Source organism: Eucyclogobius newberryi, unplaced genomic scaffold (genome assembly GCF_026437365.1).
Source record: "Eucyclogobius newberryi isolate DKJ021-1_F unplaced genomic scaffold, fEucNew1.0.hap1 SCAF_11, whole genome shotgun sequence".
NCBI classification, from domain to species: domain Eukaryota; kingdom Metazoa; phylum Chordata; class Actinopteri; order Gobiiformes; family Gobiidae; genus Eucyclogobius; species Eucyclogobius newberryi.
In genome coordinates this window covers 23284032-23300080 of record NW_027315735.1, presented here as the reverse complement: position 1 = coordinate 23300080, position 16049 = coordinate 23284032, and the positions used below count along the sequence as shown (strand labels likewise).

Genomic DNA, 16049 nt, shown 5'->3' with positions numbered 1-16049 from the left:
CCCTCCCAGACCCTGTTTGCTTTTCTTTTTGGCACTGACATCTAACCATCTAACCAACGGATGAATGAACGTCTGAATGTGAACCGTGTGTGATGTTAAAATTGGGAAATGTATTTTTACAACATGTGAACATGTTTTTTCACTCACTCTCATTGTGAATTGATTTTTTTTTTTTTTTTTTTCTTTCACCAGACTGCAAAAACTAAATTTTAAAAAAATGACAAAAAAAAACTCCTGTAACTAGGCTCTTAAGCTTTATTTTTTGTTTTGTTTACTTTTTTATTAGAAACAATCATGTTTTGTTATGGTAACTTCCGATGGTAAACTCCACACCGTATTTTAATAAAATGTAAAAAAATAAATAAACCATTGTCTTTTCTTTACATTTTGAAGACTTGAATTGTGTTTAAAGATGTGTTAACTTTTAGGAAAAACAGGTATATTTTGTTCCAAACTTGCATTCATAATTCATTTTATACAACATTTTGACTTTACTTTACTTTGCCCATTCAAAAAGATATATTTTGTTTTTAAATTGTTAAGGCAACAGTCCATGGCTTGGCCCCTGCTCTTCATCTGAAATCGAAGCACATAAACACAACCTATTTTATTAGTGTTATTAAAGTAACCAAAAGTAACCAGACTCGGTGGTCTTAAACTGGCCTCTGCCATGAAATTTAGCATTTTATTTGTCCATATATTTAGTTAATTTGTCCATAGTTCTTCCGTGAGTGATGGTGCAATGTTGCCTGTGGCTTGGACATGACGAAAAGATAACACAGCTTTTACCATAAACACATTTTGCGCACTGGATGTTGCGCAGGGCCGGGGCGGGTGCACTTTTATGAGCGGGGCAGATAGGTGGTGCACATGGGGTGGGTGGGTTTCTGTAGTCCCCGGGGGCAGATTATCAGCCACAAAATTACAACCACATGTACTTAACTGTGATCCTAGTGTGGAGAGACGAAAACTGCAGCGCCTAAGTGATTATTATTCAACATTTTAATAGGGATTTTAACACCTACAGTTTACATCACGAGGCAGGGGTTTTAGCGAGGTGTGAAAAAGCCTGTCCACATGTGTTTTATCACTGCAAATATTGTTTTTTTGTCATATATATATAATTACATTTTTCACTTTTTTGTAAATTTCGAAGGACTGGTTGATAATGGGCCATTCAAAATAAAAATGTCATATCAATTTTGATTTAAGACTGTTAGTAGTGAGGGTCCTGGGAGCATTAAGTCCTAAACTAAGCTCCAAATGTCTTTTTTCATTTCAGCAACATGTTTGTCCGGACCACATTTGGCGTGATTATGTGTACATGATTCACGGTCACTTCAAACTGCCTCACTGCCTCTGACTCCCACTTGGGGCTGGTCGACAGAGTTCACAAAGCAGCATCACCTTTCCCACTCGTCCCACTGCCATGCTGGGAACACACACGTTTTATTGTTTGTTTGTTTTGCCCAGGAAAGGAAGGAGGGCTAGAAAGGCCTCATATAGATTTTATCATGTCTGGAAAGACGCTGGTCAGGGCTGTAAAAATGAAGGTTCCCCTTCATGGTCAAGAGGGTCACTTATGTAATCACTTCACTGGAGAAACGGTGTAAAAGTAGTTCAAATGGCATGAGTTTGGACTATTATTCGTCCTGCATCAAAAGTACATCTGAAAGAGCATCAGAGATAAGCAAACATGTGGAGAAAGAGAGAGATTCTGTGGGAGCAATACAAAATAATTATTATACTGTGCCATGTGGTTTAGAAATTATCTAGATTTAATTCATATCTATTGGTTTTAAAGTCTTTTCCATCTTTGTCTCTTGCAAAAAGCACAAAATATATATATATGCTAGATTTGTTGACATCTGTTCTGAACTGAAACGTCAAGGATTGGGCAGTTGCATAATTTCTATTCAAATATAATAAAATAACTGCTCATGATGATGATCCTGTGGCTAAAACACTTGACACAGTGTACATAATGTGTGAGTTTGCCTGCCTTTGCATAACGCGTCCACACACAGGATGCATTAGTCTCTGGATGACCTGCTCCTCTCACACGGCGCTCGCTGCCAACCTGCAGAGAGCCGTGGATACATATTTGTCTTTGGCTGTCATCCCGAGTGATGAAAGATGATTCCATTCCCTCTGAGAACCACACAACAAAGACATCAATAATTTTCACCTTTTCACGTTTAGAGGTACCTCATGTTTCCATGCGTTCTAGGCCAGTCTGTCCGAGGGTTCCAGTCAAAAACATGAGAGTATTTTTTTAAAAAACAAAACGTGTGGATTGCTTTGACAAGTGTTTCGGTCTCTGTTGTGTGCAATAATACAGTATTTCTCGACTCCAGCTGTGACGGATTTGGCCCCGTGCTGTTTGTCAAGGTAAACAGTACAGTTGAATAAGGTTTAATGTAAGAATGCTCCTTCCTTGCTTCATATGAGTAAACAAACAGATGTAGAAAATGTGTTATTGCAGCTGTATGTGCAGTGAATAAACTACAAGGGTCCCATTGATTTGAGTCTGTCTTTGCCCTGCATATCTTCTAAGACAAATAAAGAGTGTCATTTTACTACAAATATGCACCACGGACAGAACTGCTACTTCAAATTTGTACAGCTTTAAATGCGGTTTACACGACTTATTCTCACGCAAACAATAGTAAACCCACTGACCGTCCAACAGTAATACAAGTAGACTCCACTATAACAGAGAACGTCACTCAACGCTTGATTTACTGACTCCACAAGCGACAGTTGGTGATGAGTACATTTGAGCCCTTAAACATTTGTTATGACTCGGTCTCAGTGTCTTGATTAAACACAAAACGCTGACGGGACATTTGGCAGGGAGAACGCCCCGGTGCCAGAGCAGAGCCTTGCGTTAACTGAAAGGATGGATTACATAACGTGACGCTGTTGAAACGGCAGTAATATACCGTGAACTAAAGCGTGGACGATGAAACAATCAAACCCGTCCAGTTGGCGTCCTCCTTCAGTGTCTCCATCGCGAGGAGCCAAACCATCTGTCTTCATGTGCTCCTTGTGCAGGCGGCGTGTAATACTGTGATACTGCAGATACTGTGGCTCCGGCCCAACGCGCTGTCGTTAGCTCGGCCGCACGTATTTGGCGCGCGTGTCCCTGACGTGAGCGTGGCTTTGATGAGAAGAAGAGAAGTTGAGGAGGGTTTGCGTCAGTGATGGGGGCAACCTGCTCCCCCCCCAGCGCACAGGACGACAGTGTGTGTGGAAAATGTGTACGAAATACTTCAAAATAAGAAGCATACTGCTATGATTGAACCTAATCAAAACTGTGACGATTATCTCTGCTTCTGCTTCTCACAAAGTCAGTGCAATTCGAAGCCTGGTTGAATTTAAAGATCAAATAAGGCAATTTATTTCTCTGTTTTTGAGAAAAGTAACACCACCAAATGAAAGAGTAACTGTACCCGATTACTCAACATTAGTATTCTGAATAAGTATTTTTGGTACTTGGTCGATAGGGGTCATGGCAAAAGTTCTCAAAAGTATTCAGTATCTCTATGATCTGACAATGTATCTGATCCGAACTGCACTCCAAAGACAACAACTGCACAGGAGCTCTCATAAACCTTTTATACCAAAAAGGACTAGAAAATTGTATGTATTTATGTAAAAAGCCAAAATAAACTCATGATTGACTCCCACATCTTCAGCTAGCTCCCTCCATCTCTTCTCCTTTCTACAGCTCAACAGTATTTATTCAATTTCTGATGTTTTTATAATTAAAAATACATGCATTCTTACTGTGGGCACGTTTCTCCATAGATCTTACCTGTAACTTGGCCTTGTGGTGCTTGTATCCATGAAGATAGATATGTTTAATACAATATTGTGGAACATTCTCCATGGAGACAAGTACCTGGCATCACTTTTGACTATACTGCATTTCTTTACTCCTACTGCACCAAGGGCTGGGAGAGACTGACATAAATGAATATCTTAATATGTGTTTGCAATATCCCGAGAATGTCTTTGAACAAGAGACAAACTTAGACAAATGTGAAAATATCTGTAAAAATCACAAAAGTGCAGAAAGATCACCATAAACCCTCATTTGAAAGTTTAAATTTTACTTCAGACAACATTTACAATATCAAGTACATTTCTAAATTAACTGTACCCATCGTTTATTTGCACCATCATTTTCTACTTCTTTTCTCTAACTCAGACTTGCAACACAGATTTTTGTAGGTCAAAACTAAAAGAGAAAGCAACCGTAATTTATTAAAAACTGTGGATCCATCCAGATACTTTCCAGGCATTAAACCTGAGCCTGTGTGCAGCTCATTATTCAGAGATGTTTTGTATTATTCCTCGTGCATGTGAGGCAATTAACAATCTGGACACTGCGCTCATTGTCATTAATCAGTGGGGCGCCTGCTTTTCCAGTAACCCAGATCCAACTCGGACCAAAGAAAAAATCCCAGGGAAGCAGATGTGTTTACGTTCATTTGAAAATGTTTGCTGTTGATGAATACGGAGCCTGCAGGGCCACAAAGAGTTGAATCTTGTGCATAGACGTGACATAACCCTCTAAAACCAGGTCGCACGGGGGTTAACATCGGACCAAGATCAAAAGGTTTAATCATTATTCCTTTTCGACCTCGGGGGGCCTGCTTTAGTGCGTCATTTTGAAACAGTTGGAGTAAAATAAAAAGCAGTTCCAGATAAGACTCACTTGTCTTGATCCAGCCAGGCTCCTGACACGTTGATAAGTGAACGGCGGCGTAGCTCGAACCTCCCTGGTCGTCCATGTGTGAGCCAGGTGTGAGCGCTGTGGTCAGAGGGGAAAACTCGTATGAGCGCACAGGACTCGTTCAAACAAATAAAACAGCTTGGAAGTGGAAAATAATAATAAACAGAGATAATTGTTATTCGGTTTGGTTTTTTAACTCTTTGAATTGGCTATTAAGACCTCGTAAATAAGTGAATGTGTTTGATATATATAATGTGTGACTTTCATTTGTTTTAATGTACTCATAGTCGGGCAGAAAAAACAGTTCTGTGCCCAAATGCAACGAGTACTGTCTTTCCAAAGCTGGGTATCAAAGGTAACATGCCAGGAGAGGAAAAAGTAGACTCACGCTTTGAATAGAGTCTTGAATTATTGTCTTAACAGCTCAATTTTCACAAAGACAGCTGTCGATATTCAAACAGTCTTTTTTACCTTTGATTCACTTCTTACAGACTCCAATGTTTTAAGTAATTTTTCAAAAGATTGTACTGCTGTTATGTCCTTTGGCACGGATAAATGCCACGCAAAAAAGATAGGATCTGGATGTTCAGCATGTATTTTGGCAGTGGAGAACGTATCAAAAGCTTTCATTTGATAAATCGATTCAGTCACTTAATTGTCCCTTACGCCCTTTTAATCATGTGCAGATTCCCCCTTGTAGTTTAGTATCATTAGAACCAGTTTTGTGCACATTCAAGGCTTTTCTTTCAATGATGCCATGGTGCAATAAAAGGAAGGAAGATTACTGGGGAAAAGCAATTAGTCACGTCTATATTTTGAAAAAAAATACATCGAGTTTATCGCATCAGCAAAACCTTCTTAACAAATCACATTCTGTTTTCCATTATATGTGATCCCAGTGAATAATAATCTTCCTCTGTCCGCAGCAATAACGGCAATAAACCTCAGCAAACCCCAACTCAGCTCATCTGTCCCCCCGGCTACCTCACTGCAACGCTTATTAACTAAAACAATAGCAATAAAAAGCACAGAAAATGATGAGTGGCAAAGTGGATAGTGAACCAAAGCGGTGCTGATTACCTTGTCAGCAGACAGAGAGAGAGAGAGAGAGAGAGGACTCCATACAAGGACAGAGGGGTGGAGGGGAGGAGTGGAGTAACCCGAGGAGGTGGAGAAAAGAGTAGAAGACAGATAAAGCGTAGAGAGGAGAGGAGGGCAAGGGGAGCTGGTCAAGGTGGCAGCGACTCAAAACTCGGAGCAACTGTCAGCGCACGAACGACACAGGTAGGACATTTGGACCGGTCACTCATTCATGATTTGCACAATCTCTCACGGGATAATGTACAGTTCAAGACGAGCCGATACGTCTCACTCATTTGGCATAAATTATAGACAGGCAGATCTGTCAAGACATATAAACAGTACAGGATTTATGACTGGTGACAGCTTTTGAAAGGAATGATACCAACTGCATTTTCCTATCTCAAATAAGATGTCAAAAATAAGGTGTGAATGAAAAAATACTTAAAATACTAAAATGACATTCCTCCATGCCACAAAAATTCAATATATTTTCCCACAAGTTTGACCTATATCTGCCTAAAACTAAAATGCTTTAACTGCCTATTTGTGGGTAATGCAAAGTACTCCCTGAGCAGTTAGCAAGGCTTGAGTTTAAAAGTGTAGACCAATAAACACTCTAATGTTCCTTATATTGGTGCGAGTCCTGCCATCTGCTTGTAAAAACCGGGGCCGAGTCGTGCTGCGTTCGGGGTCCCTGCGTGCGCGTGAATAACTGTGTGCATTATCCCGGCGTGAGTCTGCTCTAATTGCACTGTAAAGGTAACTCGGTAGGACAACATTTGGCCCCTTTTTCCGCATCTAGAGGTTTGATTGTGTTGTGTTTGTGGTCTCCAAGGTTTTTAAAGCCTCTTCTTCATTCTGTTATTATTCCTGGTTTTCAGAGCTGGAAGTATAGTCTGGTGTTGACTGATAATGTGCAATGTGGGAATGCTGAAAATGCTTCTAGGTGCATTTTAGTGCACGTGTGAAGTTTAAGTGGAGGAGTTTGAGATGGAGACAATAATACCCATTTAGGCCTATAGTTGTTAACCTACTTTCCAAATGCCTGCTTTTATTATAGTTAAACAGTTGTGTCAGAAAGGACGTGAAAATGACATCTTTGCAGGTGTTTGCCACACATTTGACCTCCTTTTCCTCCACTGAATCCAAGCGCAGACGGGACAGTAGCACTTGAGATCACAAACTGATGTGAAAACTCCTTACCCCTGAAGTTGAACTCATGTAAATCCCTGCCTGCACTGCCCAAAAAGCTGTGTCAAAAGCAGCTTATTTAAGAATGACGTTTGCTTCAAGCGGTCAGTTCGTCGCACCAGTAAACAGGGATGGTCAACTGGGAGCAAAGCCGAGGGCCATGTGTCGTCTGTTAAACCCACACGCACAATGGTTATTAAGGCTTTTCATGGGGCTGGGGAATTGATAAAACAGCCAGTGACCTAGAGATGCGGTCAGAAAAGTGTCAGAGCTGGAGTTTAGCAGAGATTTTGGCTGTGGTAATCCTATCTGACCTCTGGAAATAGACTGTGCCGAGTACAATGTGGTATAAGACATGAATGTTATGTGTGTTGTGTAAATGTGTTAGTCCAGATGCCCAGATTTAACTGTCTACATACTGCAGCTGCTTTCAGCCTCTCATGCAGCAGTGTGACTCAGTCTTTGACAAGAGAAGGAGTATACATACAAAAAGAACAATGTTAAAGTGCTCTATGTAACTTTTCAGTGTCCTGTGTCTGGAACGTCCCACAGTATGGAATCAAACCTAAATATCTTGCATTTATTCAGTACAGTAGAATGAAGAAACATGCATTTTTACAGCGAGCCTCTCCACAGATCTGACCTATTACTTGTCTTGATGATGTCAGCTGCAAAAACATCTCCATGGAGACAAGCAGGTGGAAAAGTTACATAATACACCTTTTAAATTAGGAAAGATAATTATCGCCTACAAGTAAAAATTAGCATGAATTCATCTTTTGCAATGCTAAAGCTTGTAATCAGAACTTGCATTTGTTCATGCATCTTTTTTCAGTGGAATAACAGCAAATCATCAACTGGTATGACATTTGCAAGTTTAAACTATTATAATACAAACAATACACTGGCTCGACTGTAACATTGAGTCATATTTCAGTTCTCACAGCACAATGGCTACTCACTAATCAGAGGGCTCACGTATAATAACATAGATTACGTTCTTAGTGCACGGAATCCAATCGTCTAAGAAAACCTGTATAAGTACGACCGTTAACACCCATGGAAAAAAGTAGTTACATTTTGGGTGGATCAATTAAATACACCCACATGGGAAGGAGATAAGGGCTTCTAAAAACTCCCTAAAACGCAGTTTGCCAGAATCTTTGCTGCAAGATGTAAAACTGAAGCACATTTTACAAGGCCTGAACAATGCTAGTAAAAGTGAAGGAAATTAAAGTCTATTTTGGATTTGCACGTGCCTCCGTCTTAATGGGGTGTGATCCTGAGTCAGCAGTCAGTGTTGTGGTCAGCGTGTGCGTGGTCAGTGGGTGAGGTCAGAGCAGAAGAGTGACAGCACTTTGAAAGATGTCATCCATATTGTTTTATTTTAGATCCCTGCTCTGGCAGACATTACTATGGCAGCTATGAATGTGCGCTGTAGTTTGGCTCCGGACCAGCGCACCAGGAGAGGCCCAGCAATGTTTATATCATGAAATGCTCAAAGGTTAAAGGGTTCAGAGATGAAGATGTCTCTAAATAGACGTGTCGGTTTATTTAGATAATGATGTATCTAAAATATGCTACGGAGTAAAAAACAGGATCTGACTTGTGACCACCTTATGCATTCTCGTGTTACCACTTCAGTAAAAGTCATTTTTAATTTGTCAGCGTGTACATTGTTCTTAGAGAGTGGGAATGCATGAAACCAAATAGTGAGTAATAACCTTTCAGTTTCATCACTTAAAATGTTAATTATGTTGTGAAGTGATTAAAATACATATTTGAGGTTCACAAACGATGTTTTAGAAAATGACTCTTCAATATTTGAAAGTGGATAAATGGTTAATTGTAACTTTGTATAATATGTTGATGAGAAGCACAAGTTCACACTCCTGCGGATTTGTCTGGGTTTCCCAATATTCTTTCCATTTTCTCTCATCTGGGCACAGACAGCTTTGAGAAAGAGTGATGGATGCGCATTTCATGGTTTGGTAGAAAGTTCAACAGTTGGAGCTATATTTCATAGAGTGCATACTTTTGCCAGGCGCCTGGCACTGTGCCTTTGCCCATCGGTCAGAGAAACAGCCATTTTTTATTCCGCATGTCTTTCAGATGATGTCATCGTACAGGCACCTGAGCTGTGGTTGGCTGTGGAGGCTCCTGGTTGTGCTGCTGAAGCTCTCTCTGGGTTTGGCTGGGCCTCTGCGATCTATAAACGGGACAGAGTGCACAGCCAAGGGTCCTGCGTCCTACATCCTGGTCTTTACGGGTCACTGGAGCCCACAGGCCTTCCCCAAGCAATATCCACTGTTCCGCCCCCCTGCTCAGTGGTCCAAACTCATAGGTAAGAGATGACGTCTGAAAACTTAACACGCAGTAGTCCAAGTCTGTACTGAAGTTCAAGTATCGTATAATGGAATTATATTACTCGAGTAAAGGTGAAAGTTGCCGGCCAAAATTCTACTCCGCTAGAAAAACCAGGTCTGTTACTGTTGCCACTACAACTACCACTGCCAATGATGCAGCTACTATTTGAGCTGTTATCTACCAACATCTGTATCATTACCACTATTACTGCAGCTACCCATTGACGTCAAACATACTGGCAGTTTATTTAGAGAGTCTAATTATACTGTACTGTTTCTGAAATGGTACTGAAACTAAAAAGATACATTCCATCACTGACAATACAGACATTTTGTTACCCCATGTCCAAACCCTTGAGAGTTATATTCAAGTTAAAACAGACTTAATGACTGATGAGTAAAGCAGCAGTAGGAAGAGGGCATTATAAAAGTGCTTACAGATGGACCTTCTCTTCTTGCCGTCATATCTTTGAGATTTCACTGTTACTCCGAATGAGACAGACCTGCCCACATGTCCGCTGGTTTACCGCAGCGCTGGCGAGTAGCAGTGCAGACAACATTGAGGGGGCCGCTGTTCGGTGGGTGATGAGAGCCTGGGTGTGGTGGGGTCAAACCACTTTAACTCTAAAACCAAGTGAAGAGACAGACGTCCAAAACCACACGGAATGAAGGGGGGATGTTTATAAGTGTGCAGACTTGTTTGTATTAGTTTAGTTTTCCAGTCCAAAATGGTGCCCTGCCAGAGGATGATGGTCTGCTTACTACTTATTTCAGACAGGCACCAGAGATCCTGATGCTCAACTAATGCCTCAAATGCCCTTGAGAGCCAGACACGGCACTAGAAATGGGATTTGTCACAAGGAAAGGAAAACATTTGCCTTATTGGGATGATAGTAAGCAGGTGGAGGACTGGAGGGAACTACTTTGGACTTGGATGAGATCAGAGCTCTAATGAAGTCTAACTTGCTAGTGGCTAACGGGGCCTCTAATGGCCCACGGAGCAATGACGGAGCCAGAGGGGCGAGAGGGGAGGACAAACCAGGGCTTAACCGCCTTACGAGGGTTTAGAAGTGACGTGTTCTTGGGTTTTGAGGATTTGACACTTGTGGGAAATTTGTAAGAATGGAAAGGCAATTAGAAGCATAAGTAAAGTTGAGAGGGGCGAAAGCAGATATTGTGTGAAGTGTGCGGTGTGTGTGAATGCAAATGTCAGGAGCGTTGGCTCCTGACAAGGCTGAGACCGTGCTCAGGAAACTGAGGTAAGGCAGAACCGTCACACAGATTGTCAGAGTGTTTCTGGCTAACCTTTCCATATCCCCGAAAACCACCAGACCCGGCCAGTGGCTCGCATCAGTCACATCCAAACCCTGCGGTACAAAGAAGCTTGACCTAGATTATGATGTTGATTAGTAGCAGACTTCATTGATAAAATGAACCAAATATCATGATGTGGGAATGTGGAGCAGAAGGACATTTTGGCTCCAAACAAAACCAAAGTTTGCAATTGTTTACTCATTCACTTCTTTGTGGATGCTGACTTTGAAATTCTAGCCCATATTCAGGCAGTTAATTTATGTTGTGGTTTTATCAGTGATGAAAAAGTATGTAATTTGAGTCAAGACAATAAAGCCAGAGACATGCATGAGGGTAATTTCTTCAGGATGACTTTGCTGCAATACAGAGGTTGCCACAAGTGTACAGACTGCTGAAATTACATCACAACTGGCCCCACTATTTGGTTCAACTCTGACAGAGAACTCCAGAAGCATCTCGTGCCTCAGCTCTCCTTTTGTGTTTCTTTGCTCTTTTAGCGGCCAGCCATAATCAACATTTTCATCTGTGGGAGGAGGGAACCCTTGCCAGTGCAGGAGTGCAAATCTTTGCTGAAGTCGGACTGACAGTGGAGATCATGAAGGGGGCCAAAGAGGCCAGAAAGAGGCGAGCCGTGGGCGCTATGTACCGGACAGCTGGCATCGCCAATGGCATCGGCCACAGCTCCACAGAACTGCTTATGCTTCCTCGGACTCCACTGGTACGCGCTCATTCACAAAATAAGAGACATGCCCAGACTAGACAAACCACAAACACAATTTCTGTCTTTGAGTGAAATATCTTCTGCTGCCCTTCCTCACTCAACAAACCTATCAACACTTTCTTGACAACCCAAACAAAGTGTGTTTATTCCTAAAGCAGCACCCCACAGTCTCAAACGCCCACATCCATTCTGTGCAGTCTGCTCTCTGACTGTGCCTGTCCCACTTAACTCTGGGCTCCACACAGGGGCCCTGTAACACATTAGCAAAGGTTAGAGCTGAGATAATGCACGGGTCAAGATGCATTTGCGTAGACAAAAGCCATAAGCAGGTACACTAAAAGACTTGCTTTAATCACCTTCCTCTAGGCTATAGTTACTCCTCCTATGTAGGGCAAGTGCAGTATAAAGATTCTTTCCATGAAACACTCCTGTTTTTTTTTAACCACTGAAAATGTGAGATGCAAAATGGCTTTAGAAAAGAGTTCCCTCATTTCACCACCACCTGGACTCACATTCTTGAAAGACACGCACTTTATGTGAACAGACATCAAATTGGTTACAAAGTGAAATATAAGATTTGCATGGAAGGCTGAACAAAGGTCATTTCAAGGGTCTAAGGACTGGGTTTATACACAGGAGAAAATTAATAATAATGAAATGTATGCTTTGTTTCACAAATGACTAGTTAAGATTACAATTTAATCACAATATAACCAACATTTGGGACACCCAAACTTGAGGGAATAAACATCCTGGGACTGCAGGCATTGCTATCATGGCGAGGAGCTTAAGGGCTTGTCATTAAAGTATGAGCTGCCTGTCATTGCATTAATACCATCTGTTTTTAGATCTGCACATAGGCTAAGAATACAGTACTAGGCTTGTGCAGAACGTGACTGACTTAGCGATGAAACGGTGTTGACAGTTTAATTTGTTATCACTTGTGCTTTTGTATGTCATGCTAGTTTTATTTCCACTCAAATAAATGCATACAATCTGCTCTCCTGTAGAAAGGTCCTCTGCATTATCTCCAGTGCAGTTGAAAATGGAAGGACTGCTCTCATCGACGGTGCTGTTGGAATGGTCTTATGTATTCCTTATTTTTGGCACTAAAGAAAACAGCAGCTGGAGATTAGGTTGTCCTTGCTTTGTGCCTAGAAAGCATCTATTTCATTGGCCTTTGAGGAAGATTTATGGTGGTGGATAAAAGTGATGATTGGAGCGCCGAGTTAAATGGCAGCGGAGATGACTTACCAACATGTTTGCAGCAAAAAAGACAGCAAGATGTGGTCCATCCGAAGAGGGAAGGGGAACTATAAGTCAAAGGTCAGGCTGAGTGGCACACATGTGCAGCAAAGATATAACCACACAGCCACAGTGTATTCATGGTGCCAGTCCCAAGTATATATATATTTTTACTACCCACAAACTCAAAGGTTGGTGGTTTGTTCCCAGTTGTTCCCATGCATACTGTCATTGTGCCCTTGGACAAGACACTTCACCTACCTTACAACTAAGTGTGTTTGTGCAATATTGTATTTGATAAGCACACTTTAAGTCAACTCAAAATTGAAAACTGCTACACAAGACCAGTTCATCATAAAAAATGCATTATTTATGTTATGCAAATTCACTGACTATCAACTACAATGACTAAACTGAAGGGAATGATTTAGGGGTGAGGGAGGAAGAAAGGAGGGGGCGTGATTGGGACGGGGACGTTACTGCTTTGCGTCACCAGTTGAAATGGACTCAGTATGTCATGCACTTTCCTGTGGTTCCCTGAGATCATGCATGCTCTACTTTTGAAGTGCGTTCCAACACTCTTTCATCCTTCACGTTTCCTTAGCCGGCCCAGGTCAGTCCAAATGCTTTCCACGATATCCAGACTTTACAGGCCCTGCCTTCGTGCCTTAATCCACCACTCCATTCACTTCAAACATCAGGAGGCAGTAGCTTTTCCAGTGAAGTTTTGAGGGTCCATGCCACCGCTGCGTGCGCTGACCCCCAGGCCATTTCCTGCATGAGGTCACCAGTTTTCAGGAAGCATACATCTCACAGCAGACACTTCTGGAAACTGTGTGGGTGTATAGACCTGAGCATTAGCAAGCCTCAGCACTGGCTTCTGACTAAGGTCTTACACAGAAATCAAATTGATGACCTAATAATATTTTACCTATACTTTATCTTTTACCTTTGTCAATTTTCCCATTTCCACAAGGTTACACAGACAATGAAGTTAGATGTGAAGGTAGAACAGTAATGCCTTTTGAAAACATTTTTTTACATTTTTGAGCTACTGAGGTCAGTGTAGGGTTTTGTTAATTATTTACTATTATACTATTATTTACTAATTACTGAATGCCAAGTTATGAATTTACCTTTTCTCTTCTGTAGCTCTCCCTGATGGTGAAGGTGATCCCCAGTCCTGATTGGTTCGTTGGTGTAGACAGCCTGAACCTCTGTGATGGCACCCAGTGGAAAGAGGAGGTGACCTTTGACCTTCACCCATATGATGCAGGAACGGACAGCGGCTTCACTTTCTCCTCTCCAAACTTCCCCACCAGTCCCTCTGAAAACATTACCAGAGTATGTTCACTATTGTCTCCTGAGGCGTTGGGTGTGATTATTTAGAATAAACTATTCACACAACTCTCTCAGTCACTACAGAGTCAGGCAGAACTATGCACCGCCCCAATTGTCTTCTAAAGTTAGGCTCTAGGGATGTGGGGCATCATTCTTAGCTGTCTACACTCAGAAGAGCAAAAACATCTTTCACTTACATAATAATCTATCTTTGGCATTCATTTTAAGTAGTATTTGCAAAAGCTCTGTGTAGAACCCTCTCAATCTGCTTCATGAAAACTGTGGAAGATCGAAACACACCTAAACATAAAGCAACTACTATATAATACACAAAGAGTATTATGACAAATGATGTATGTGTTGACTTGTAGATCACATCACAAATGCCAAACCACCCCGCCAACTCCTTCTACTACCCCCGTATTAAGGAACTTCCACCAATTGCAAGCTTTAAGCTCACGCGACAAAGGAGACTGCCCAACCGACAGACTGTAATGTCCAATCATATTCTGCCAAATTCAATCATTCCTCAGAGGTTCTCAGGTAAGTTAGTGCTGCACTGGTTTATTTATCTGTGTTTTTATCTTATTTTAATATAGTCTCATTTGTTTTAGCCACTCCTCTAGACTGTGAAGTGTCCATGTGGTCGTCCTGGGGTTTATGTTTGGGACCCTGCTCTAAAGGGGGCATACGTCACCGCACCCGCTACATCCTGCTGCCCCCGGCCAACGCAGGAGACCCCTGTCCTGAGCTGGAGGAGCAGGCTGAATGTGTGCCACACAGCTGTTTGAAGCGCCCTTGAACAGCATGAGCACATTATGCTCGATAACTGTAGCTAAAGACATGCTAAGTGTGTCTAATGCCACCGATTTCAGTAAATCAAAAGGGGTTAAATGCAATTTTGACATTCAAAATTCAACTCCAGTCAAACGGTAGCACAGATTTAATAAATACAAAGATTGGGTTGTTGATAGCAAACACAAACTGACTAACATTTGAGGAAAAATACCTAAACGGCAACTACAGATCCAGGATAGACTGTATCTATTCACACTCGCCTCTGCAATCAGTAACTACTGTTTCACTTACCACTCTCCACTTTCCCCACTGGCACAGCAGGCTGGCCTGAACATTACACCACTGTGGGTTTCTGTAATAGACAGATTTACAATTATTTAAAAGTTTTATCTTTTTTAAAAATAGCCAAGGTCTTCACTAATGCTACAACACATTCACACTGGTCTCAAACAGGTCCTTGCACATACTGCATAGTTGTACAGGCACTGGGGAATTCGTTCACATGCTTGGCACATGCACTGCCTTCCAAATAACCTTGCACCCTAATCCATTTATATATTATTTCTCATCATTATCAAAATTAAAAGCTTACTTGAAATGTAAAAGTAATGCAAAGGAGCTGGCCTACTCTTATAACAAGATACTTTTTATACAAATTAATATTTCAAATAGGGTTTCTTCTGATGTTTTGATAAATGATTTTGTACATATTGTATATCATTCTTGTATTTCTCACAATAAAGATTGAGGGGTGTTTTTTTTAAAGTATGATCTATTCGTTTTAAATAATGCACAGTGCATCAAAGCATAATAACACAAAATTGTCTGTAAGGGTAATACATAACAGGTTGTGGTCATAGTTGTAGAACCAGTACTACTAAGCCTTTGCATATTAGGTTTTACCTTAATATAATAATACAATATAGTATATTATTCGGGTAACACCTTTTTAAATCGGTACCTTTGCTTGAGGCTGCAGCTTTCAGGGGAGAGCTGCAGATTAGCCCCCCCTGCTGGACACAAGTTAACCTGTACACAACAGCTGATGCTCTACAGAGCAACAATACAAATGAATAAATAATAACAATGATAAAAATAAATAAATAAATATTTACACTTTAAATTTTTGAAAAATGTACCCAGTTTTGGCCCCGCCCCCTCTCTTCTATAGTGATCCATTTTCATAGAGTTGGTGCGTAGAAACCATAGGAAGATTTTTTTCAAAAAGGTTTATACTGTATGTGTG

The 16049-nt window shown here is 41.2% G+C and overlaps 2 protein-coding genes across 2 annotated transcripts in view; both read left to right on the top strand.

Annotated features, from left to right (window-relative positions):
• rack1 (receptor for activated C kinase 1) overlaps positions 1–207 on the top strand; it is a 28666-nt gene extending 28459 nt beyond the window's left edge. Inside the window, exon 8 of the mRNA XM_072439092.1 lies at positions 10–207. Coding sequence (XP_072295193.1) covers positions 10–45 — 36 coding nt within the window. The 3' untranslated portion in view covers positions 46–207. The remainder of the gene's footprint in view (positions 1–9) is intronic.
• Positions 208–5917: 5710 nt separating this feature from the next.
• spon2a (spondin 2a, extracellular matrix protein) lies at positions 5918–15568 on the top strand. The gene is made up of 6 exons (XM_072438980.1): positions 5918–6028; positions 9131–9362; positions 11196–11416; positions 13817–14008; positions 14377–14548; positions 14620–15568. Exons 2-6 carry the CDS (start codon positions 9131–9133, stop codon positions 14805–14807), a joined length of 1005 nt encoding a protein of 334 aa, XP_072295081.1. The 5' UTR covers positions 5918–6028; the 3' UTR covers positions 14808–15568.
• The last annotated feature ends 481 nt before the right edge of the window (positions 15569–16049 follow it).